Source organism: Colius striatus, chromosome 15 (assembly GCF_028858725.1).
Source record: "Colius striatus isolate bColStr4 chromosome 15, bColStr4.1.hap1, whole genome shotgun sequence".
NCBI classification, from domain to species: Eukaryota; Metazoa; Chordata; class Aves; order Coliiformes; family Coliidae; genus Colius; species Colius striatus.
Window position 1 is genome coordinate 13,032,654 of NC_084773.1, and position 23,668 is coordinate 13,056,321.

At 36.0% G+C, this 23,668-nt stretch overlaps 1 protein-coding gene across 1 annotated transcript in view; it reads left to right on the forward strand.

The window, feature by feature from the left end:
- PRKAR2A (protein kinase cAMP-dependent type II regulatory subunit alpha) overlaps positions 1-23,668 on the forward strand; it is a 61,777-nt gene that overhangs the window by 1,004 nt on the left and 37,105 nt on the right. Inside the window, exon 2 of the mRNA XM_062008495.1 lies at positions 22,289-22,324. Coding sequence (XP_061864479.1) covers positions 22,289-22,324 — 36 coding nt within the window. The remainder of the gene's footprint in view (positions 1-22,288; positions 22,325-23,668) is intronic.

The window sequence follows — 23,668 nt, forward strand, 5'->3', positions numbered from 1 at the left end:
TCAGTACTTACCTTTACATTTCTGTCTTTAAAATCATTGTGGACAACTGTGGGTTTTTTTTCCACTAGAGCAAGGGATGTTTATTGCCACTGTTGTGTGTTTAAAGTTATTATTATAAACGACTGTAATAACCTTTTAATATGTTACTAAATAGCGACAATATAAAACCAGCTGTATATACTCCTGTTTATGCTGTAGATACAAGAGATACTTACCTGAGTTGGACACTGAAACACCACTTCTGATATTTCCATATGTATTCTGTCAAAGCGTACTGTGTATGTTGTGCAGTGTGCTGTGGTTATAATTTGAACTGTAAATTGAGCTTCAGTGCAAAAAGTTATTTTAAATGTTTATGTGTGCTACTTGGCACACCCAGGATTTTGAATCTGAATTTGTTGAATGCTTTCTGCTTATTATAAGGTGACTTAAAGGGAAGGGGGAAAGTGGGAAAGGCAAGAAAAGGTACGCTTTGCCTAAACTTTCAGTGCCTTCATTTGGAGGTCTTGTGCCCTTGACCTATCATATGAGTAAAGGTTTCTGACTTCTATTGACAGAGAATTGTATTTTAGACCAATTACTGTATGTCACTTTCTGCATGACTATTCTTGGGTTAAGAGTTTTAAAGAAACAAGAAGAAACTGAACTGTGGAACAAATAGTTGTTTTTATTAAGGAAGTCTTGATAGTGCAGCTATTTTTGCAGCCCTTCTAGTCTGGGACTTTACAGAATAAAACACAGCTTTTGCTCTTGAAAATGCACAACCTAAACCCAACGTGAAGTATGTGAGAGGACAAGAATAAGATCTGCAGTCAGAATGAATTAAGCATTTTGCAACTGCTGCCTAGATTTTCATGGTTATTGTTTTTCTAATGAGAGAGAGGTTCTGTTTGGGGCATGAGGAAGAGATGATGAAAAGTGAAGGGTAGAGGCAGACACTGGTAGTGACTGGAGTGAAGTTAAGGGGATGTGCAAGTGTAGGTGCAAATTCTTGGCAGTAATTAGAAAAAAGTTTTATTTTCTTCCTGCAACCCAAGTCAGCAATATTTTCAAGTAACTGTAAGTATTAAGAAGTTACAGCTTCTTGTAAAATGTATTTTTTTTAAATAAAATTCTAGATTGGAAAAATTACACTAAGTATTTGGATGTAATCTTTAAAAAATGTACAATATCAATATATAGTGTTTTCCTTTAAAAAAACCCAAGCAAACTAACACAAAAACATAACTAAAAACCCTACCCCGCTCCACCAAAGCTTTTAATGTTGTTGAAAGCAACTGTTCTATTTCTTAATCCATTTATTTTGTTTTAGGATTTGAAAGACCTTCACCAGGGAAGTAAGTGTAAAGTTTTCCTGGTGAATGTTTGCAACTGCAGCTGAAAGGATCCTCTGAAGATAGGTAAAAATCTAAAAACTTGATGGTGGCAAACAACTTTTCAGATACAGCTTTTATGTGGTGAGGCTGTCTGAAGCAGAAGTCATCAAGAAGTCTCTGCTTCAAGTTTCTGTTCATCTCCTTCCTATCTTAGAGAGAAAATTCAATTAACAGGGCTGGTCGGTGCCACTTCTTGTAGTTTGAGGCCTTTAGGTGAGGGACCACTGTCAGTAACGCTGTCTCGCTTCTTATCTGAAAACCCATGCTATTCTCTCCCTAGACCTGGGGAGGTCAAAGACCTGGGGGACGAAGAATGCTGTGTTCTACTTAAGCAGCAAAGTTCTCTCCAGGGTCAGGGAAAGGATTCTTTCTTTAATGTTGTTTAACAGTCAACTCTGGGCATGTGGTTTTTAGATTTCTGTTGCAACTTGTAATAGAAGGCTTTATTAATTAAAAAATGTTAAATCGGAGGTTCTGATACCTTACTTCTGTGTATGTTACAGTTAGGCCAATACTTCTGCCTTGTGGAAAGCCAGATTCTGTATGCTTTTAGATTGCTTAGCATTTGAAGGACACTTAACAAGAACACACAAAATGAGAGTCTCAGACAATCTCATTGGACAGACCCTAGTATTTATTAAGGTTGCAATTTTTTTTCATCTTGGACCACTTAAGAAAGACTTCCCTGTGTTTTCATAGGTTAACAGTTTGTTACCTTCGAGTTACAAAGGTGAACTAGCTGTTTTTAAATAGAAAGATGAAATTGAGCATCTGTTGTAAAGTATTACATTAAGAAAACTTAAAGCCCATTTAAATAATGAACCTAACCATATACGTTGGGTGTTTGAAAGATGTCAGCACAAATAATGTGTTTATCTTGATCTTACACAAATGTGATACTGGGTCAGAAGTAGTATCTTACTAGGCTGCATCTGTGTGTTATGAGTTAGAGAACACTTCAGAGAAGTTACCTGTTTGGGTTTTTTTTATATACTTTGAGTACCCATGTTAATAGAAGCAAGAAATAACTTGAAATCAGAATAAGCTTTATGGTGTAAACCATGTGGCAAATGTCTTCATGTAGTCCTAGCAACGCTTTTTCTGCCCTAATGGTACTCCATAATTTGGTCAAAGTCATTGAAAACAAGTAGACTACACAAAAGACTTCTATTCCCTTTACACTTAAGAAATGACTTCCAGGTTTATGTTTATTCTCTGAACCCCCTGGAGTTTCATCCCTTATTTTAATTATTTTTGTATATGTGATCAAAGTGTGACAGGATGTGGATGTTCAGCAAAGACTGGAGGGTAAGGAATGTGTGGAAAGAAAATGATGATGAGGGGCAGAAACATTTATCCAGTGAGCTGTGGCAGGGAATTTATACATACAATGCTTTCATCAGAGCCCTTATTTGGTTGGTTTAACTGCAGAATTGACAGGTTGATAGAGCTGGAAAAAGAGGCAAAGTGACAACTCCAAAAATCAGGCTGAGGATGTAACCAGGGATGAATATCTATTCCCGAAATGTGTCCTTGACCGTGAGGGTTGTGTTTTTATCAAGGACACTCTGAATGGATGTGTTAAGGCTGTGAAATCAAAGCCTCAGAAATGATCTGTCCACTTTTCAAGACTGAATCATGGTTTTGAGAAACCTCCTGTTGTGAGCAGCACATCTGAGGGAAGGCTGGCAGCTCTCCTTCCTTGTCAATTGAGGCAGTTGCACAAACGTGCAAGGTGCTGCATCATTAACTTTCTGGTTTATGTCTCCTTGTTTGTAATAGTAATCAGTTCATTAAAACACCTGTGTTTGTTGTTGGAGATATTAAATATAACTAACAATGGAACTGAAAAATTGTTGTGATTATATAGTAACTTGAGGAGCTTGGATATTTTAACTAATGACAAATATTTTAGTGCAAGTTGAATTTTTCCTTTCCAAGGTTTCACCTTGACACTGAAGGAGAGATTATGTGCTTTTCAGCTGCTCCCTGAGCAAAAGAAACACTTTTTAATACACTGCCTTTGAAATATTCCTCTTCAGTGTGCTCTATTGTTATGAAGGAAAATTGTGTGTATGAATCTGCAGGAATAGGTAAAAAGATGCTGTTTAGTTCTGCACTGAGCTTCTCAATTAAATTTCAAGGAGTTTCTAAATGTCATCCTTAAAACATCAATAGGATATCTGAGCAGAAGGAATGCAGAAAGGAGTAGGGAAAGGGACTTCTACATCAGTAGATCTGGCACATAATACAGAGTAAGAATTCATTCCATCTTTGAAATATTTTATCTTTTTATTTGTTAACAGAAGTGCTTAGTATTAAATGAAACCTGCTTCAAGTTACTACTTATTTTTAAGCCTCATTTGCCCGTGCTTTTTTTATTCCCTGCCTGCCTGATGTGTCCTGTGGAATTCCTCAGGAATTTCAAGTGGTCTGTCCTGTGAGATTCTTAAGATTTTTTAGTAGCACCTACCTACTTCCTCCATAATTGATATTTTACTGGAGCACAGTAGCTCTCTCCTGATTTTTTTTTCTTGTCAGTAGCATTAGAAGAGCCTTTCTTTGCAGAACATAATTTTTACTGTATTATTGCATTGTATGATGCAAATTGAGCACAAAGAATAGTTACTGTATTTAAAATCCAGATAGCACTGTGGGCATTTTTATAATCTGATAATTACTGTATCTTTTTTTTTCCTTTAAAATTTGTTTGACTGACTCATGTGACTTAATACCTTAGTTACAACAAAGGTGTTTTGTGCTCTACTTCAGTAGTCTCTAGAATTTTAGGGCGAGGGAGGAAGATGCTTTAGATTATAATCTGCCTGTGTTAAGCCTTTGAGTTTGGTATACAAAGAAAGAAGCACACATACTTTCTTTATGTATGTTTTAAAAGAGTATATGTGTAAGCAAGCCTAGCGACCTGAAGGTGTAGAAAATGCCTTAGAGTTTTATTTATTCTTTGATCTCCAGCAATAACATGAAATCAGTTGTAAAGCAAAGTGTTAGTGATGGAATGTTTTAAGAGGAATATATTTCTACATTTAATTTTCTAGTTGTAATGGGTCTTGGCAGCATAGTATCTTGAATATGTTTAACAAAAATACTAGGTGCAGGACTGTTGTGCAGCTGCTGTAATTCTTGCACATGTCTTTGCTTTTACAGAGACAATTCTCAATGACTTAAATCTGAAGGATGAAGTGGAGTAACTGCTGTTAGTACTAATGGAACTTCACTCTCTGTATTTATCTTATTGACACAGGGGAACTTGGAAGATAAACTAAGTATTAAGGAAGACTGATTTTGGTTCTCTTTAGTTACTTGAACAAAATAATCAAAAGCTTTTTTTCCTGGAGGTCTTTTTACTTCTGTATTTTCTTATCACAAAATACTTGCTTTTCAATAGTTGTTCTTAAGATTGTACTTACTCTATTACAAGACTAGACTAGGACTTTTTTTAACTGTGGTGTAATTCTAAGTTGCTATTTGTACCTCAGTGGTGCCCGAGGAAAGGTTCCATCACTAACCTTCACTACACATGAAATTTAATTAAAAAGTAGGTGTAATACATTGTTCTTACCTGAGATAGTAAAAGAACTGAAAGTATGAAATTAAGGTATAAATGCTGCTGAGTGTCTGAGTAAGAGAGGATTGAAATTTTCAGATATCACTGGATATTGCAGATCTACATCAGGAAGGAGGAACTTCTGTGTTAATTTAAGAAGATACATTTCTTGCCATTTTTCAGTATACTTACAGAGTTACTTGTAACATCCTGACATCAGCACCGTTATTATTCCTATAGCATGTATTAGACAGCCCTCACAGTCTCTTGAGGAAGATACTCTCATTCCAGTTTACTCTTAGTGAATTGGCAAAATTGTTCTGCTTTCTTTACGTGTCTGTTCATTCTAAAATGTGAGGAACCAAGTAGGATTTTCTTTTGTTTAAAATATCTTTTAAACTCATGTTTGTAGACTGTTGCAGGCTAGTAACTCTTAACTTCACTGTCAAACTTGATATTTCCTGAAAGAGCTTTTGATACTAGCTATAACTGTGTTGATAAAATAAATTCTAGGCTCAATTTCTGCTCTTTAATTCCCTACTGTGTTGCTGGGCATATAGAAACTGCATTACTCTGTGTACTAGCCCGTAAAAGGAGTATGACTAACTATAAAGGAAGTGGATAACTGTAGTCTTTGTAAATAATTGCTGTCTTCTTGAACGCTCGTGTTTGTGTGTTGAAAAAGTTTATTGTAAGAAAAATTATCTGAAACTTCTTCTAGCTGGTTCTAATAGTAAGCTAAAGAAAGTTATTATACCACAGTACTAGATATAATATTGATACCATACTAGTTTCTAGTACCACAGTACTAGATACCCTACTAGTTTCTTTTTGACTGTACTATTTTTTTTTCATTTGATCAATTAATATTAGAGCGTGAGACAATTCTGTCAGTATTGCAGAGTGCCATCTTCCCCTTTTGCCTAATGCTGAAGTTTAGTTGTACTCTCTTACCTAAAATAGAACAATACAGATCTCCAAGAAGAGGAGGAGACAGCAGAGAACAAGCTCACTTCAAATTATTCACTAGTCAGTCATTAAAAAGCATTAATGTTTAATAAAGAGCAGTTACTCATTATTCAAATGAAGACTGGAAGTGTAGCCAAGATGAGCTATGAATATTTCTCACTGGCTTTAGTAACATTTTCAACTTTATGAATGATCATTCATATTTTTTTGTGAAGGGAGAGAGTGACAATGACAAATATAACTCTTAACAAACATACTGGTTCCTCTTTTAGAGGGATGTTATTTTTACCTCTGTAATGGTCCTTTAGATTCCTTTACATATGCTACTGCACTTGCATCTTTGGATTTCATGCCTGTCTTTTTGTATCAGTACTTTTTTAGTATGTTGCAATTTATTGGTGATTTTTGATACATCCAGATTCTTCATGCAGGTTTAATTTTTTTTCCCTGAGATACCATCAGTTCCATAGCAAATGATAGACACTGCATTGATATTGTTTATATTCATATATGTAATATGAAACAGACTAGATAAATGATAAATCATAAGAACACTGGTTAGAAGAGTAACCGGTGGGAAATTTGAGTAATCTGACTGTGACTTACACTGATGTGTAAGAAAGGCCCTTTTGTCCTGAGGTCATCTTGAAAAGTCTGGAACATCACACTCCTTTTTAGCGTGAAGTCTAAACTAAAATGGTCCATGGTCAGGGGCCTTAACTGTAAAATTGAGCAAACTGTCACAGAATTTCTCTCTGAACAATTGTGTGGAAATTGGGATTGGAAGTTGGAGAAGAAGTGGTGGTTTTGGTAAAAAGATGTTCTTCCACCAGAAACTGTTTCTATCTTCTGAGTCTGAGTGATACGCAATGAAGGATTGCAAAGCTTAAAGTACTGCTGCTTTTGTTGCTGAGCATTCTCTACATGTCTGGAATTTGTGTGGAGTGTAAACTGTGTGGTTTTTGGATGAGGATTGAGAAACGGCTCTGTAATTTTCCTATGTATTTTTGAGTAGACTATGGTGCCAAGTTCCTTGTTCTTGGTGATTGTATATTGACAGACTGTTATACAGCAGGATGTCACAATGGCCCTTCATTTCCATTTTGGTTCTTCCTCCCTTGGGACAGCATATTGTTTTCTGCTTCCTATTGGGAAAACTATTCGATAGAAGAGGTTTTAAGAAAAGAAAAATACAAATATTTGTGTGTGTTTTTCCTGTTGGGGCTCCAGTAAAAACTGCCATTTCTGTGTCAACATTTGTGCTAATCTCCATCATTCAGGAGGAATTGCTTCCTCAAGGACACGTTGCAATGTCAGGAACTGGTCAGTCTCAGGTTGCTATGGGTATGGGGAGTGCCTCTCTATGAAAGATGTCTAATGGACAGCTCTGGAATGAAAGTTCAAAGACAAGTATGTTATCAATGTTTCTGATTAAAATTCATAACTATTTGTAACTCTCAAAGCTTTCTGAGGGTTAAGTTATGAAAGATGGCTCTTTAAAACAGACCAACATTCAGTCTTCTGGTTTTGACGCCTTTGAGGAGGATGGAGGAGAGATTCCACGAGTATTCTTGTTCTAAAATGCTAAAACTTACTGGTACTCAGAGTACTGGTGTTAGTTTAAATACTCTGGTTTCTGAAGTGTATAGAAATTAAACATCACTGGATATAATTTGTGTCAGCTTAATTCTAATCTTGAGATCATGGAACTTTACCATAAATGGCTATACACTGGGCTTCATGTTCTCATGTATTTTGTAAGAGCATCTCTTACATCTCTGTGAAGTAATTTTTGGTTTTTTTTGCTGCTGAAAACCTTTAATTATTAAATGTTGTAGCTTGTATTTTTTTTAACACTATGAAACAATATAACTTTGTATATTGTACAGTTTTGGCTATTGTGGTGGTTTTGGTTGGTTTTTTATTAGCTTTTCATAGCTATTACATGCAGACACTTATCTCTTCATAATAAAGGATTTGCAATGCTTACCATTTGTTTTGATTAGTATGTAACAGTGGTTGAGGAGCCTTATATTACAAGTTCTGATCCTGAAAGTTGGTTCATCTGGGAACTGAACCATGTAGTACTTGCCACCTGTGGCAGCTCACTTCAGTGAGGGAAGTTCTTATTGATGTTAGGCATATTGATGTTAGGATGAATGCTAACTTGTGGCCTTTGCAGGGACTTCAGACATTCATGAGCATTGTAGGTGTGGAGCTTAGGGACATGGCTTAGTCGTGAACTTCGCAGTGTTATGGTCGGACTTGATGATCTTAAAGGTCTTTTCCAACCTAAATGATTTTACGATTCTATAAAAGTGAATTTTTGCTGTTCTGGGAAGAACACACTGATTTTTTTACTATTATCCCTTCTTGAGAAATGGGACAAATCTGTCTTCACCCTTCCTCTTTCTCCAAAATCCTCTTCCTGTGAAAGTACATGTGATGCAATTACTGGAAATGTGTGTGTGCGAGTTGTCTGTCAAAATACTTGTTTTACATGAAGATTATTCTTTTTACAGCTATATGTTTTAAGTAAGCTTTGCTGAATGTTGATTTAATATTGTTAGATTTGTATATCTGGAAGAAGAAAAGCTATAAAATACATTATTTTGAGATGCAGTACAGATATTTTGTTTATAATTTAGTTCTATAACACAAGCTGAAGATTGCTCACTTTAAAAGTTTAAATGTTTTTGGATTTTAAACCGCACATGTTTAGAATCTACTCAACAAGTTCCTGTGTGACCTACTCTAGGTGGTCCTGCTCTGGGGGGTTGGACTGGATAGTCTTTTGAGGTCTCTTCCAATCCTTAAGATTCTGTGATTCAACTTTAATTAGACTTTATGTACCAAAAGAAACTCTTACCAAAAGAAACTGTTATCAAATCACATCGGAATGGAATAAGATCCACTTGTGAATTACTGATGAAATATAGTTTTACTGGTAATAAAGTAATACTGCATGTTGTATACCCATAGAATCACAGAATTGCTAAGAGATGCTGATAATATTTCTGCAGAATTCATGATACTCTTCAGTACTTTCTTTCTGTCTCCTCACTTTGTGCCACCCCTCAGTCCACTGTTTTGTCATTCTCTCTCTTGGAGCGGAGGCTGTGTTTCCTTGCTGTGATGGTGTGGAAGGACTCAGGTTTTGTTGTCTTCCTAGTAAAGTATCAGGAAAGAAAATTAACTTGAATTGTAGAGGCAACTGTGCTCACACGGAAAATCCTCCACCCTAGAGATGAGGGGAAGCAAGGCAGAAAACCTGGTGTCCAGTGCTGTGGTTCTGGAGCTACCACTCTAGGATAAAATCTCGGAAATCCTGTGTACCTCTTCTATCACTGCTGTAGATAGATCTGTCTGTAGGACTAAGTTGAGGTTTGGCATGGGATTTTTTTTTTTAAATTTCTTTTGTCCTTTTTTTTGTTTGATTTTAGTTGGAAAACCAATAACTTCAGTTGCAAATATATCTAAAACTTTTTATAAACAACTGACCAATATTTTCTGGTTTTGGTTATTCAAAATGTGATGCAATATGCGATAGAATTTTTTTCTCCAAATATATTTTTTAAACATATTTTATATAGAGACATTGAGTCTTTGAATACACTTTTTAATTTCACAAATCAACAACATGTCTTGGGTCTTTTTTTAAACACCTAATTAAAAAACTGTCAAAAAGAGACTTCAGTAAGAATTGAGTCAGCTCTTTAAATTGTTGATTGTTTGAAAAAGAGTAGGCTGAAGAAAGGTCATTCACAAACTACTCAGGCAAGAATGAGTCTCCAGAGAGTAATGATTACATAGAGGATAGTGCTCTAAATCCTAGGAAACAGTGGTGTGGGAAAGAATTCAGAGTTTGTCATAGGTGATCAACTGGTAATAGATACTTCTTGTAACACTGGTTAAGGGGCTGGTAGATACATTAAGGTTTGTCCAAGATGTGGATGTTTGTTGGCATTAATAGAGTAAGAACTGTTTTAGTATGTTGCAGTAGAGTCATCACTGAAATTTTTAAAAAACTACCCAAGAAGATGCTCAGTTTAGAAACATGGAGAATGTCAGCCCAGACTATTTCTCAGTCTTTTATTTTCCTCCTTTTTTTCCCTTTTCCCATTAAAAAATAAAAAGCCAAACAGATTAAATCCCAACAGCCAAAACGTATGCAGTGGCTCTGTCAAAATTCATAGTCACCTACCTGGAAAAAGGATGTCTGAAGCTTGGAGCTCCCTTAGTCCATCTGTCTGCAAATAAAGTTTACTTCTATATTTGCCTTCTTGCTATTGGAACTTAAACTGGAAGTATGAGTTTTAATAAGCTGTTAGAGTATCTTTGCAGAATCGTAGAATGGTTGAGGTTGGAAGTGGTCTCTGCAGGGTATCTTGACCAATCCCCTTGGTTAAGCAGGGCCACCTGGAGTGGTTTCCCAGGACAATGTTCAGATGGCTTTTAAGTATCCTGGTGGATAGAGGCTCCAAAACCTCTTTGGGAACCTAAACCCGTGCTTGGGTACCCCCATAGTAAAAAAAGTGTTCACATCTATCATGTTCAGGTAGACCATTGGCTCTTGTCCTGTCATAGGGCACCACTGAAAAGAGCCTGTCTCCGTCGACTTTGCACCCTCCCTTGAGGTATTGGTAAGAGTTCCCCTGGGCCTTCTCTAGGCTAACAGTTCTGGCACTTTCAGCCTGTCCTCATACAAGAGATGCTCCTTCCCTTCCTCATCTTTGTGGACCTTTGCTGGATTCTCTCCAGGATGTCCGTGTCTCTTTTGCACTAGGGATCCTGGAAGTGAACATACTATTCCTCCAGGTATGACCTTATCGTCTCAATGGAAGTGAAGGACCACCTCCCTCAACCAGGCAACAATGCTGCTTCTAAAGCAGCTCAGGATACCATGAAGTATCATGGCTTGCCTAGCATATACAAGTATACTTACACCCTCATTTACATGTGGATGTGCAAGATTAGGATCTGAATCAGCTTGAAGTAATGCATGATGCTGGTGTTCCTAATTGAAATTCCTCTTGCTCTTTCATACAGATCAAATCGGATGACAGCACAACTCGTTGCAGCTTTGTTGTATGTAAAAACACACTATGTTTCGTGATCCAAATCAGTAATGACAGTAGGAATCGGTAATGAAATTAAAAATTACCTAACTGAAGAACTATGGGCTTTTATGTGCCTCCTGTTTTAGCTGTAGGATGCTTCTTAAATCCTGCCTAGGTACAATTATACAACCCTGAGCTCTGGTTGACCTGGCAAGTATAGCAGTGTAACGTCCGTACTGGGTACATAAAATATGCTCTGTCAGTGTTGCATGTTGTTTCTGCAGGTTGATTTGAGCAAATCGTATTTTTCTTCTAAATTGCTCTCTTTTGTAGAGCTAGTTCAGTTACCGTTGTTTCTTACCGTCTGTCACATGAGATAGAGTACCTGACTGTGAGAGTGACTCCAATCTGTTTTGTCCAAGACTGTAAATAGCTTAGAGGCAAAAGGAAAAGCTGCTTATACTGCATCTCATCTCTAACTGCTCACATTAATTCTTCCGTTTGCTTCTAGCGCAAACTTGAGCAGATGAGCTGTATATCACTGGTAAAAAACCAAAAAAGGCCAACCCATTTTTTCCTTTGCATTGAACCAGATTGGAAGTGCTGCTTCAATCAGTGGTCATCAGTCTTCTTCTTGCATGCTCAGGTTTGGAACTGAAACCTTGCTTGGTCCTTTGATTATTTTTTTTTTTTTAGTTGTTATTATCCTTTCACCATAACATGTTTTAAAATGGTGTTGAATGTGCAAATACAGACTGACTATGTCTGTGTGCCCTCAGCACAAGCAACTGCATCTTCCCCTTCTGTGTTTGAAGCTGTAGTGAAGCTGAGCAGTATCCCTTAAGCCAATTAGTCTGTCAGAGAAGGGCACTAGTTAGAGCAGTTGGATCGTGATGGCTTTCTGTTCTGATGTTGCATTTACTTGTGTAATTGTTTTTGTGGCAACATACCTTAACGAGCTATGGTCTTGAAGTTTTGTTAGTTTTGTGAAAAGATATTTGTTATGATATTATGGCAAAGATAGTGTATGACAAATTCCCCAAGAAAATGTGCATTTCATGAAAAGCAAATGTGACTTACTAGGAATTTCTAGGTACTTGTTACCTGCTGATAAGATTTAAATAACTTGCAACATGTATTAGGTCAGTCTGGTGATGTAGCAACTCATTGTTTGTACTGGGCAGATAACTTTACTTTTGTGTATATATTTTTGTGTATATAGATTGCTGATCACTGCCCTGTTTGTCAGAAACTTAGAAATACAAACAGAAAAGAAACAGGTGATTGTGAAAATGTAGTTTTACCTTACCATGGTTTGGCAGGGATTTGAAGCAGATGATGATGATGCTATTAACTCATTTTTTTTTCTTTTAAAAAAGGTAACTACATTGCTTATTGTAGAATAATTAGCCTGGCATTGAATGAAAATGTCTTAAATCACTGAGCACACCTGTTAATTGGATTCTTTTGTTCAGGTGCTTTTACATGCTTAGCAATGCTTGAGTTTCAGATTTTTATAAATGCTTTGAGCTTTGCTACCTAGTTTCAGTTGCACTGAAATTCATTTTGTCTTCCTTTGTGTACAAGTTCATGTGCTTAAGTATGTATAATAAGGATGTGAATATTCATTTGTATTAGTTTGTTGACTCTCTTCAAAAATTACGTCTGAATATCAACAATACCTTTTTCTTGTAAGTAGTTTGAGGTGCTAGTAAACTATATTAGGTATGGATGGCATAGTACAGCTTTCTTGATAGTAAATATTTGATTTTTTTGAAGATACTTTTTATGTCCTGATACTGCATTATTTAAAGACACTATCAGTCTCAGTAGGACTTTATAATAAGCCTGCCAAGCAGCTGCCAAGTGCAGATAGCCAACATTTACATTCAGTGTTGTGTGATGGTAGCTGTGACATGATTCCAATTAAAAGCTTGGTCTGCACACTGCAGATGTCTTCTGAATATTAATGTGTACTACAGACAGAGCAGATGGAATCTCTTTAAAATACAATGCAGTGAATGTAAAATTAAGGTTGAGTTTCTGGTAGAAACTGAGAGGCAGTCAAAATTATTCCTTTTTTCTTTGCTTTTCATTGCTAGAGCATAAGAATATCTGTGTGTTGTCATCATCCTTTTGTTACATATAGGAGGAAATAAACTCTTCATTATGCATCCAAATAAAACCACAGCACTATGCCTTGTTATCTTAAATGCCAAATGTACCTAGAAAAATATTAGGAATGCATGTAACATTTGCTGTACCTTAAAATATGCCTCTGCCTAAAGGACAGATATGAGGCAATGGATAATAGTTGACACGTAGGACATCTGAGTTATTCAAGTTGTTCATTGTTCTGTATAAAAGTATATATAGTTTTATTTCATTGGGATTTGAAGATGTTATGTGACATGTATTAGGAAAAGTTCATCCTGCATAGGATCGTGTAGTATAAGCCTAGGAAGCAGAATGACAAGAACATCAGTGGTGCATTGTAGTCTAGTGTGTTGCAAACTCAAAGTTAGCTGTCAGAAAACAGAAGCAATCCAGCTCTGAAAGTGTGTGGATTAATTACTTCAGTATTTATCATGCTTCTGTGACAGTCCTTGAGATACAGCGTAAAGCCTTGGTAGTAGGAATATATTAAAAATCTTGGAAATAACAGGGTACTTGTGGTACTGAAACAGAAAGTAGAAGTGTTTCTGTATGAGTGGGAATTGTGACTTTTCTCTTTGCTGCTGCAGTTCATATGCTCTCAGGCAGAATGCAGGGGTGTGAGGAGAGAGTGAGTGGTTGTTACAGGAGAAAGAGGTTATAGAAAAGGCAGGGACAGGAGGTGTGAAATATGTAAATTCAGTATGCTGTTTAACTCGCTAATGTTACTCCCACAGCTGTGACATGCTTGCCTCCCACCCTTTTCATACTTAATTTTACAATAGCATATACACAAGGCTGTGTAAACAGTAAAGCCAATGACAGCATTTTCCATCTCGTCCATATTACTTTAATGAATATTTTCCTCCAGATATATATGTTCGGCTGTTGTAGTTCTGTTGCCTGGCTAATATTTCTCTCAGAGTTATTGGCCTAGTTGTGAAGAAGTTCCTGGCTTTCACAAGAGTACCTATTTGAGATGTATACTTAAGAGAAATTGTCTGTTTGCTGTTCCTGAGGATAATACTTATGTGATAACAGAGTTTTGAAAATCTAGACTACAGTGAGACTGAGAGCAGAGTTACCCATGAAGTTTGTCAGTGGACAACAGTGACCAGGCACTGTCAAAGTGTGGCAGACCTCTCTCCAGCTGGTTTTGATGATGTTGTCCCAGACCATGGCTGTGAGTGTCATCTGCCTTAGGAAGGAGTGTAGAAGCTGCCTGGAGAATCCGACTTGCTTGTCATGAGAGGTCTTTGGTGGGTTGTTGCTCTCATGAAAGTTTTCATAATTTTTAATATACTCAGTTTTTCAGGATAATCGTGGGACTTACAATTGGGCTTCTGAAAATGGAAAAAGAAGTCAGGCTGATTTCAGTGGCAGGTCAGAAGGAGGGACTGACTATGCTTTTTGGGGCAGTGACTTACATACCTTAGACATACTTAGCAGTGGCTCCATGCTGTGATAGAATGCAAAGTTAATAATAATGAGGTGCGTAAAACTTTTTCTCATGTTTATGTGGACTTTATTTTTTTTAGCCTTATTCACACTGCATTCACCTGCATAGAGTTCATTAATCTGTGGAAAGAGATTTATGCAAGAGATGCAGTTGGAAGTAATAAAAATGCAGTAGCTTACTTAGACATAGTTAAGTAACGTGTTTTGTAAGTAATTTAGAAATTTATCTCCTGGATTTTCAACTGTTAGGTGAAATTCAACTTTCCTAATAAGCCAAAAGAGGTTTAAGTGTTGTTGTTGATAACACAGAGCAATGACTTTGAACCTTATAACCAACAAAAGGGTGAAAATGTGGTAAAAAATCTTTAGGCTTTGAGGTTTTAAAAGATCTGAACATGTGAAGTTCAGTCTTAGAAATCAAAGCCATAGTAAAGAATCAGTTGAAATACGGAAGCATTGCTTTAAAAGAACCGTATTTGCCAGAGTAAAACATTGCTTTAAACAACACTTCTGAAGTTTCTACCAAAAATATTTCAGACAAAATTTGCTTTCATTACGTTTCAAAGATCTTAAATACCCTGAAGTAGTAGTGAAGTTCCCGCACTGGGAAATTGTCTAATTCCATGTCTGCAAAGCAAGTACGTGCCTTGTTGCTGTCCCTTTGATCTTCATAATACAGATTACTCATAAAAAAATAATGCAAAAAAAAAAAGAAGTGCTATGTTTGGATAGATCTCTGAGACGTGTCAGCAAGAAGTAGGGGAGGGCTGTGTGCATCATGGCATTGCAATGTCAGATAATATGGAGTGCCGCTTGATAGGTATTCATTCTCCTGTACTTCGGTCAGGCTGTATTAACTCCTGAATTTTGAGAGCAGGGTTCATTGTGTAATGAGATCGTGATATCTTTTTGTGTAGAATTAGTATCTGTGAGAAATGTAATCAAAATACTACTGTGCAGGGCTGTTAATATTTAGTTGTGGAATGAAAATATTAAAATACTGATACATTCTTAAGTGTCTTTAATTTAAAAACAAACAAAACTCTTAAATCTTAGTCAAGAAGTGTTATATTAATTAGAGGTTCACCCAAATTTCTTTCAGAGAACCAAATAAAGATTTTTTAATCTTTATTTTCATAGCTGTTTAAAGTCTGTCCATTCCAGAATGCATATTTAGTTTTTCTTCTGTCTTTAAAAAACAAGCCAACTCAAAATAGCACAACAACTTTAACTTCATAAAACATCTTTTTTAACTGATATAATTGCCTTGCCTGTTGACTCAACCTTTTCCTTCAGAAGTAGTTAATACACTCTTCCTGTCAGAGGGGTTCTAAAAACCTCAGGAACCTAGGATGGAGGACTCTTTTAAAATGAGTTTTCCAGACAGTGTTTGTCGGTTTTGTGTTGGTAATTTTAAAACAAAGATTAATATAAAAACAAAGTAGCAACACATCCTAGTTTCCAATTTAATTGATTTTTTTAAAATCTCTTGCTACTGAAGTTTGCTATTTTTCAATACTGGCAATGAAAAAGTATCTATGCCTTTATTACTTCTGCATCAGAGAGGATGGTGTTTAATATTAATGTAACTTTTGTTATCATTTTCTTACATAATAGATGTGAAAGCCTCTTACAGAACAGTCAAGTGTGTGTATACGTACACAGAAAATCCTGGACCAATTTCCATTTTTCCGCCTTTTTTTTTTTTTTGTTGCTGTTGTTCCCTCTGTTCATCCTCTGAAAACTTGCTTCCTCCCCAGTGTTCCCTGACCTTTCCTCTTCCTCCAAATATCTGGCATGCTTCAGTTGACACCATCAGAATCTCTCCTGTCTGTCTCTAACCATGTTCTGAATTTCCATTCCCTTCAGAGAGGGGTGAGGAGAAAAGAAGGGAAAAAAAAGAAAAGTTGGTACTTGTAAAACTCTTGTCCATTTCTGTCTGTTTTGTTTTTATGAAAGAAAGTTGAGGTGTGGACTGTTAGATTCCACAACTGCCTCTGAAAAAATTGATGTAGCTTGTGGCCCCACCCATGCTCCCCACCTTATCAAGTAGAGCTCTGGAAGAGTAAGTGGATTTTACCACTGTCCAGCAGGGGTATCTTGAAAGAAGTCATGGATGCATAACTCTTATATCAGTAATAGTATCAAGGAACTCTATTAGTTTACTTACTTGCTGAAAAGCAATTTCAGATTTGTGTTTGTTAAGGTATGATTGCATACCTGATGGTGAAAGTCTTGTTTCTGTTATAAATCATAAACGACTGATACTTGAATCTTTAAATTTTCTCACAGTTGCAATGGTTCATATTCATGTAAGTCCATTAACATCTTGGTGTGTAGAAAAAACACTTTGACAGCTGTAGTCTAGCACTTCCTTATCGTAACTTGATATAACATTCCACAGAGACAGTCATGCCTCAGATTTATACTCCGCTCTGCTGCTGGTATTTCAGCTTTAATGGTTTATAATGTCAACTCACATATTTGGGTAATCTTAATTGACTTGTTAAATAAGAACAGTTTACGTTCTGTGTCTCTCTGTCCACGTAGTATGACTTTGTGCCATGATTCAGTGAGAAAATACTCTGGAAATCACTGATTTCTGCTAATTGATTTTAATAAAGGTGGTATTTTGTACCTATGCTCTTTTGAACTCTGAGTACTATGCTACTGAATTTATGCAACCTATTATAAAGTATGCTCCATTTTTCATTAGGAAACCTTCAAAAAATTGTTGATTAGGGTGAAACACGAAAGATGTGTATATATTTGTGTGCACTATAGCTTGAGTCTGCTGCTATAAATTCTACGCAGTATCAGAAGCAATCAGCATGTCGAGGTTTCTTTTACCTCAATTGTGATTAGGAGGTGTTCACAGCAAAGTTCTTTTTACTGGGAAGAGGAAGAGAAAAAAACTTTTTAAGGTATCCAGTATAGAGTGGTAACATCTGATACTCTGATGTCATGCCTGGAATGCCAGTTCTTTGTCTCTGAACTTTTTCCTGTGGCCCTGAACTGATCTTTTGAGTTTTATTTATCTTTTCTGTAAAGATGTAATGTTCTTAGTATACTGAAGAAGAAGATACCAATAGCTGGGAGAATGACTGTTATATTTTTTCTATTCAAGTTCTGTCATCGTCTGTAACTGTACAATGCTTATGAGTAGCACAGAGAAATAGCTTAAACTGTTATGGTAGTAGTGCAACTTTTAAAAAGCTTGCTGGCGTCTTTTACCAGGCGCTTGTCAGTACACTGACAAAGAGATCCCACACACTGTAGGAAAAGCATTCTTTCAGATCTGGTCTGTAAAGTGAATATTGGAGAATGATTTTACTGTCACTTGTTTGGCTTAAATCCTGTAATTGTTGGTTTGATCTTGAAAACATAGGGGTAAATAAAAGATCATATTTGTGTCCCTTTTGTTTTATATGCTTTTTCACCTATAGGAATGAGTTTTAACATCTATCAATAACCATAGTTAGAGAAGGATTAGATACTTCAAAGGAAATCTCAGTGCCAAAGCAAACTGAAGAATACTGGAAAATTCTGTTGTGTTTGTTTTTTTTTTTTTTTTTTCCCCCATTTGGAAGATATTTTTAAAAAATAATATTGTAAAAGAAGAAAAGAATATTTGAGGTCAGTGGTTTTCAGCATTATCACATGCCAGGCTGTTACTGAAATTTGTATCTCTACTTTTTCAAGTGAGAAAATAAAATTTTTTTTGAACGAAGCCACTAACAACTGGTAATACAGCTGCATGGCAGTAGTGCTGTTTGATATAAGGTACATTTGTGAATTTAACTAATGGAATATACAGAACTGATTTATGATTGAAATATTTTTTACTGAATAACTGGAATGAGTTGCATCTACTTTGTGGGAGAAAAATTGTGCAGTCTTTTATTAGCAAATAAGTATATGACTAATTTTTTAAGAGCTAACTGACTGGAGATAATGTAAAATGTCTTTGAAATTGAAAAGCTGAGCACATTTGTAGCATTGTTTCATATTTATTCTGTTTATGATACGTGTGGAGCATTCATATATATTCCTGAATGAATGCCCAGTATTTTGTTTATCTTTTTCCCCAATGCAGGAAAAAAAGACCAATGAATGACGTTAAGTGACACCGAGATAAAGTTGTTAACTACTTATTTAATAACTGTTTGATTTAAAGTAGAGAACTGACTGGTTCTAGAAACTGCAGTTGTAAATAAAAAAGAATCCTACAGATTCTTCAATCTCAAACACCCTCTGTTAACTGCTCCTATCTCATGCTTGATTCAACCCGTGTCTCAGGACAGCATGGAAAATAAGCTCAGGTTCAGCAGACATTTCTGATTTTTCATGGATCAGTGAAGTAGGATCACTGTCCTGAGTCAGTTCTGGCAAAACTCTGGAATGCTCAACTTGATCTGCCTTTCCACTGCCAGCGTCACTTGCCTTTGGCTGCCAGGGAGGAAATTGGGCCATTTTGATCTCTTATGGTACAATGGTTTAATTTAACTGAGTTTTTGTTGTGTTTACCCAATTACTGGGTCTTGGCTCCAAGTAAAAGCAGGGACTGTGCCAAAGGTATGTGACATTTTGAACCTTGATATTACTGCACCTGAGACTTCGACATAATGGAGAGTTAGCAATACAATCATCTTGCAGCAACATTTTAGTCTCATTGTAATTTCTGCAATTAATGCATAACTGACTTGAGACATGGCCTATTGGTGTGTAGGAGGGACATTCCAAATGTAGGTACACAAAAAATTAATTGCTTCCTGTTTCAAAGCAGTGATTTCTGTTAATTGTTGAAGGCTGGTGTGCTGGGTTCACTGTGTTCTTGTTACAGGGTAGGCGGAGGTATGCTCTAATGGCCATACTGGTGTAAGGGATTACTGTTAGTGTATCTATCACTATTGTTTTAAATGAGATGCCCTTTAGTGTTCAAGGTAGGAAATAGGCTGGATTAACCACTAATGTATTCCCTTCCGTCCCATCTAATTTTTTTGGAGTCTGTCCAGAGAGTAATCTACGTGTATGTGGGACCTTCAGGAGTCTTTCTCTTAGCAGTCCTTGATGCTGGGCTTTTTTTCCTTCTAATGCCAAAACACAAGGATGCCATAGTGGCTATACTGTCTGTGCAAGACTGAAAAGAGTTATAAACAAAGAAATCTTTTCACTGGTAAGCCAGAACAAAAGAAAATGCTAATCTTTTGTAGTCGGAAATGTCAGTTTTTATCTCTTTAGCATACAAATAGTCATCTTCTGACAACACATAAAAGCAAACCTGAAATTTTTTACGTTAAAACTCTCACTAGTGTAAGAAAAGCCAACTATCAGTTTAAACTTAAAAGCTTTGTGGAGGCAGAATAATAGGGCTCTTTTAACTGTCCTTAAAAGGTTATGTTTTTCCTTGTTTTTAACTGTGGAAAACTTGATGCTCTTTTGATGACACTGAACCCTGCTATGGGATAAAATAATCAAGATTTTAAAAGAAGCCATAGTCTTTGAGAAGTGATTTTTTTTTTTTTCCAGTGTTACTCAGAGTATGTCAGACTTTTCTGTAGTATATTAATATTGAAAGATGTTAAAGTGTTATTCTTAATATAAGTAAGAAATGAATGTAGTGGTCAAAAGGTTGAGAAGAAAGCCTGCGTGTGCAAGAGAGTGACTGAAGTAAAAGTGTGTATTTACTTAATAACAACATTGATTAAGAGTGTTCAAATCAATATGTGAGACTAATTGAACACTTAATTGAAATTATTATGACTTAGATGAGTTGCTCTTATTGCAAACTTACAAGTTATGTTTTGAATTTAGTATTCCTCTTGTATTAAGTAATTTTGTAGTGGGAACTAGACTAATTGGTTTTGGTTCTCCTGTTCTGCAGTGTCTTAGAACTGGTAGGCATTTGTCTGTGTCTCTAGATAAGAAGTAATGAGTTTTCCTGTTTCTTAAGGTCCAAGTTTGCTTGCCAGCTTTGAGTAGTTACTCAGTTAAATTAGCTCAATAAACTAGAGATAAGAAGAAATGTACTGTGGCAGGGCAGATTAATGTCTGGAGCAGCATTCTGTTGTTGCAGGCAGGGCCATGTGTAAAAGTAAAAGAACAGGGCAAAATATACAAACATTTTCATTTCAGGGAGTTATATAAATTCGTTGTTTGTTTAACAAACCAGAATGAATGTCTATTCCAAATGCCCATCTCCTATTAAGGCGCTATAAACTCTTTGCATCCATGATGTCCTCTGATAAGTGAAATATATGCTGCCCTTATTTGCAGGAAGACTGCTTAAAGATTTTAAATAGATTGTTGAATTCTCAGGTTTATCATTCAGTGTGTTTGAACTTCTTCAAGCTGTATGTATGAAACCCTGTGTTAATGCTATTTTTATAAGGATTATGACTTCATATAGGAGTTTAGGTTGCAGTCCAAGTTGTGAAATTCACAAAAATCTTGCATTTAATGTTTAGTTTCTTGTTAAGCTGAGCATTGTCGCCTTGTTGGTAGATTTGGCTGAAAACTCTATGGAGTTAGCCTGATCATCCCCCCCCGCCTCTCAGCCTCCTCTTTCTTCTGATTTCCTTTGTCATTGCAAAAGAATACACGATGATAATTTTGATCTTGTTTTTCTGGTGTTATTCTCACGTGTTTTAATACAGACACAGAGTGTCTGTAAATGCTCAAAAGAAACTGAATTCTTGTGTATTTGCTAAGAAGGCATTGTTCTTCATATTCTGGTGGTGCTGAGATACTCAAAAGTTTCTAACTTTTAAGAAGTGATGGGGTCGTTAAGATTTTTGCATATGCTTTGATGTGGTATAAAGGCTCATCCAGTTCTCAGATAGTTAAAAGAATGGAATGGAAAGCTCACTTGGTATGGGGGAAAATACAAGAATCAGTTGAGGGGAAGAGGAGTGGGAAAGCATGAAACATTCAGAATAAATTTACTTTGGTGGTTAGTGGTGAAGTGTTTTGGTTTTATTCTGGGTAAAAGTTGATTGTTTTTTTATTAAAACTGAAGCAGATCTTAAAGATAGTAACTTGGGTACAGTGAAGTAGGGAAAGAATACTCTTTACTAACGTTTAATTAATTAATGTGAATTGTGAAAGTTGGGAAGTTCTTCTCAAATTACGGATAAAGTTTGAGTATCTTACATGCTTAACAGCATGAACAAACAAACAGTGAAACAATGCATCCTTCATCTTGGAATTTTTCAGTTTCGAGGTGTGGTGGTCAGCTTTGGGCAGGGATAGATGACTGGAGTTAGTACAGGAGCACAGTTACATGGCTTGTGTTGTGCAGGAGTATAGTTCCATCAGGGTATGATTTGTGCTGAGTAGGTATAGCTAACTGAAAGTCCTTGAATGTTTTGTAATAATGCTAAGGAAAGTGGTCTGGGACCTTATGATAGGTTAAGACTGAATAATTGCTGTAGAGTTATATTTTTTTCAGAATTGAGTAAAAGAGCCCCAAAAGTGCTTATCCTCCATCTTAGCATGAGTAGCCCTCCAGAATATCAAGTTTTAACTTTGAATAAACATTTAATGGCTAACAAGTAAGCAGATGAAAACTTAAAGGGGTTTTTGGGTTGTAAAAATAGATTTGTATAGGATTTCTGTAGTGAAAATATATTGTGGTTATTCAAGATGATGACTTTGAATTTGCAGTGATAAATAGCATTTGTAATTTTGATTTGTTTCTTTTGCAGCTCCAGTTGTGAACCGATATAACAGAAGAGTATCAGGTATGATCTTATTTTAAGAATATAATGTTTCTGAAAAGTTTTGAAATGTGTGTTTGACTAAAGGAATTACATGAAAAATGACCTTACTCTTCATCACTGCTTTCTTTATCATATTTATTGCAGCCTTTTTATGTGAAGTAGTGAAAGTTGTTCCTTAATTCACTATAGGACTGATGTGCAACACATGGAGAGTGGTTTAGAAAACAATTCTGTGAGTAATCGCTATCAAAGCAGTAGTAATGGTTCCATCCAGAAAAACTTCCCAGAACTTTTATGCAGCATTAATAACTACAGCAAAGGCTTGTGTTGTAGTGAACTGAAAGTGTCAGCTTCTTCCTGCTGCAACATACCTCCTAATCTGCTCTTTCGCTAAGAATTTGCTCTCTCCCTAGAATACAGGAATATAGGGCATGTTCCCTCTTTGTGGTGTTTTAGCCACTTTCTTCTGCCATTGATACTTGAAGTTGTGACTGTTCACTTGGTCTGCTGATGCAGATTATACTTTGTTTTCTGTCTTAACCAATATGAAATGCTTTAATGAATAGCTCTTATTCCAAACAAATTCTTTTTAATGTTGTTTTTGAGGAGCACCTTGTAAACAAAGTGTCACATTGTAGATGAGATAGTATTGTGTTATTTTTTTCATTCAAGTGCAGTGTGGATTGCTTAAATGTGTTTACTTTTTATTTCTTCAAATATTTAGTTGTAACAGTTAGCTGGTCTAGAAAGTCGTTATGGTTCTGGTTTGGAAAATGTCTTTATAAAAATGCCTGTATGTTCAGTGCTTTCTTTCTAGTTTTCAGTTCAAGTCTACTGTAACTTGTATATTATCTGACATGTTCTTTGACATAATATTTACGGTGGGGCATTACTAAAATAAAATATTAATATATATGAGATAAATACATGTGGAATTTTATATGCAAAATGTCATTATGCCCATGCAACTCAATTTCTTGGGTATGATAAAGGATATGATTGTATTTATGCCACTACAAATAAATGATTGTTAGAAAGCTCTCACTATACTCACTCTTAAAAATTGACAGTGCTGGTAGTTTTGGCTTATTACATGAGAAATTTAGTCAAGATAAACCTGTATCTTAAGTGATGGAGTTTGATACTCTGGTTAGGAAATACTGGAAGTCATACATTGTAGAGTATCTTAATCAGGAGAGTCCCAGGACATTTTATTTGTCTGCTAATTAAACACATCTGCCCTGGAACCTGCTGATGGAGTAAAATCTTAGAAATATGAAGTGAATACATCTCAGACTTAAATTTAAGTAAAAGCTGAATTACTCCAAAAGTTAAAAAGCTGAGCCTTAATCAGAGAGTAGTTTT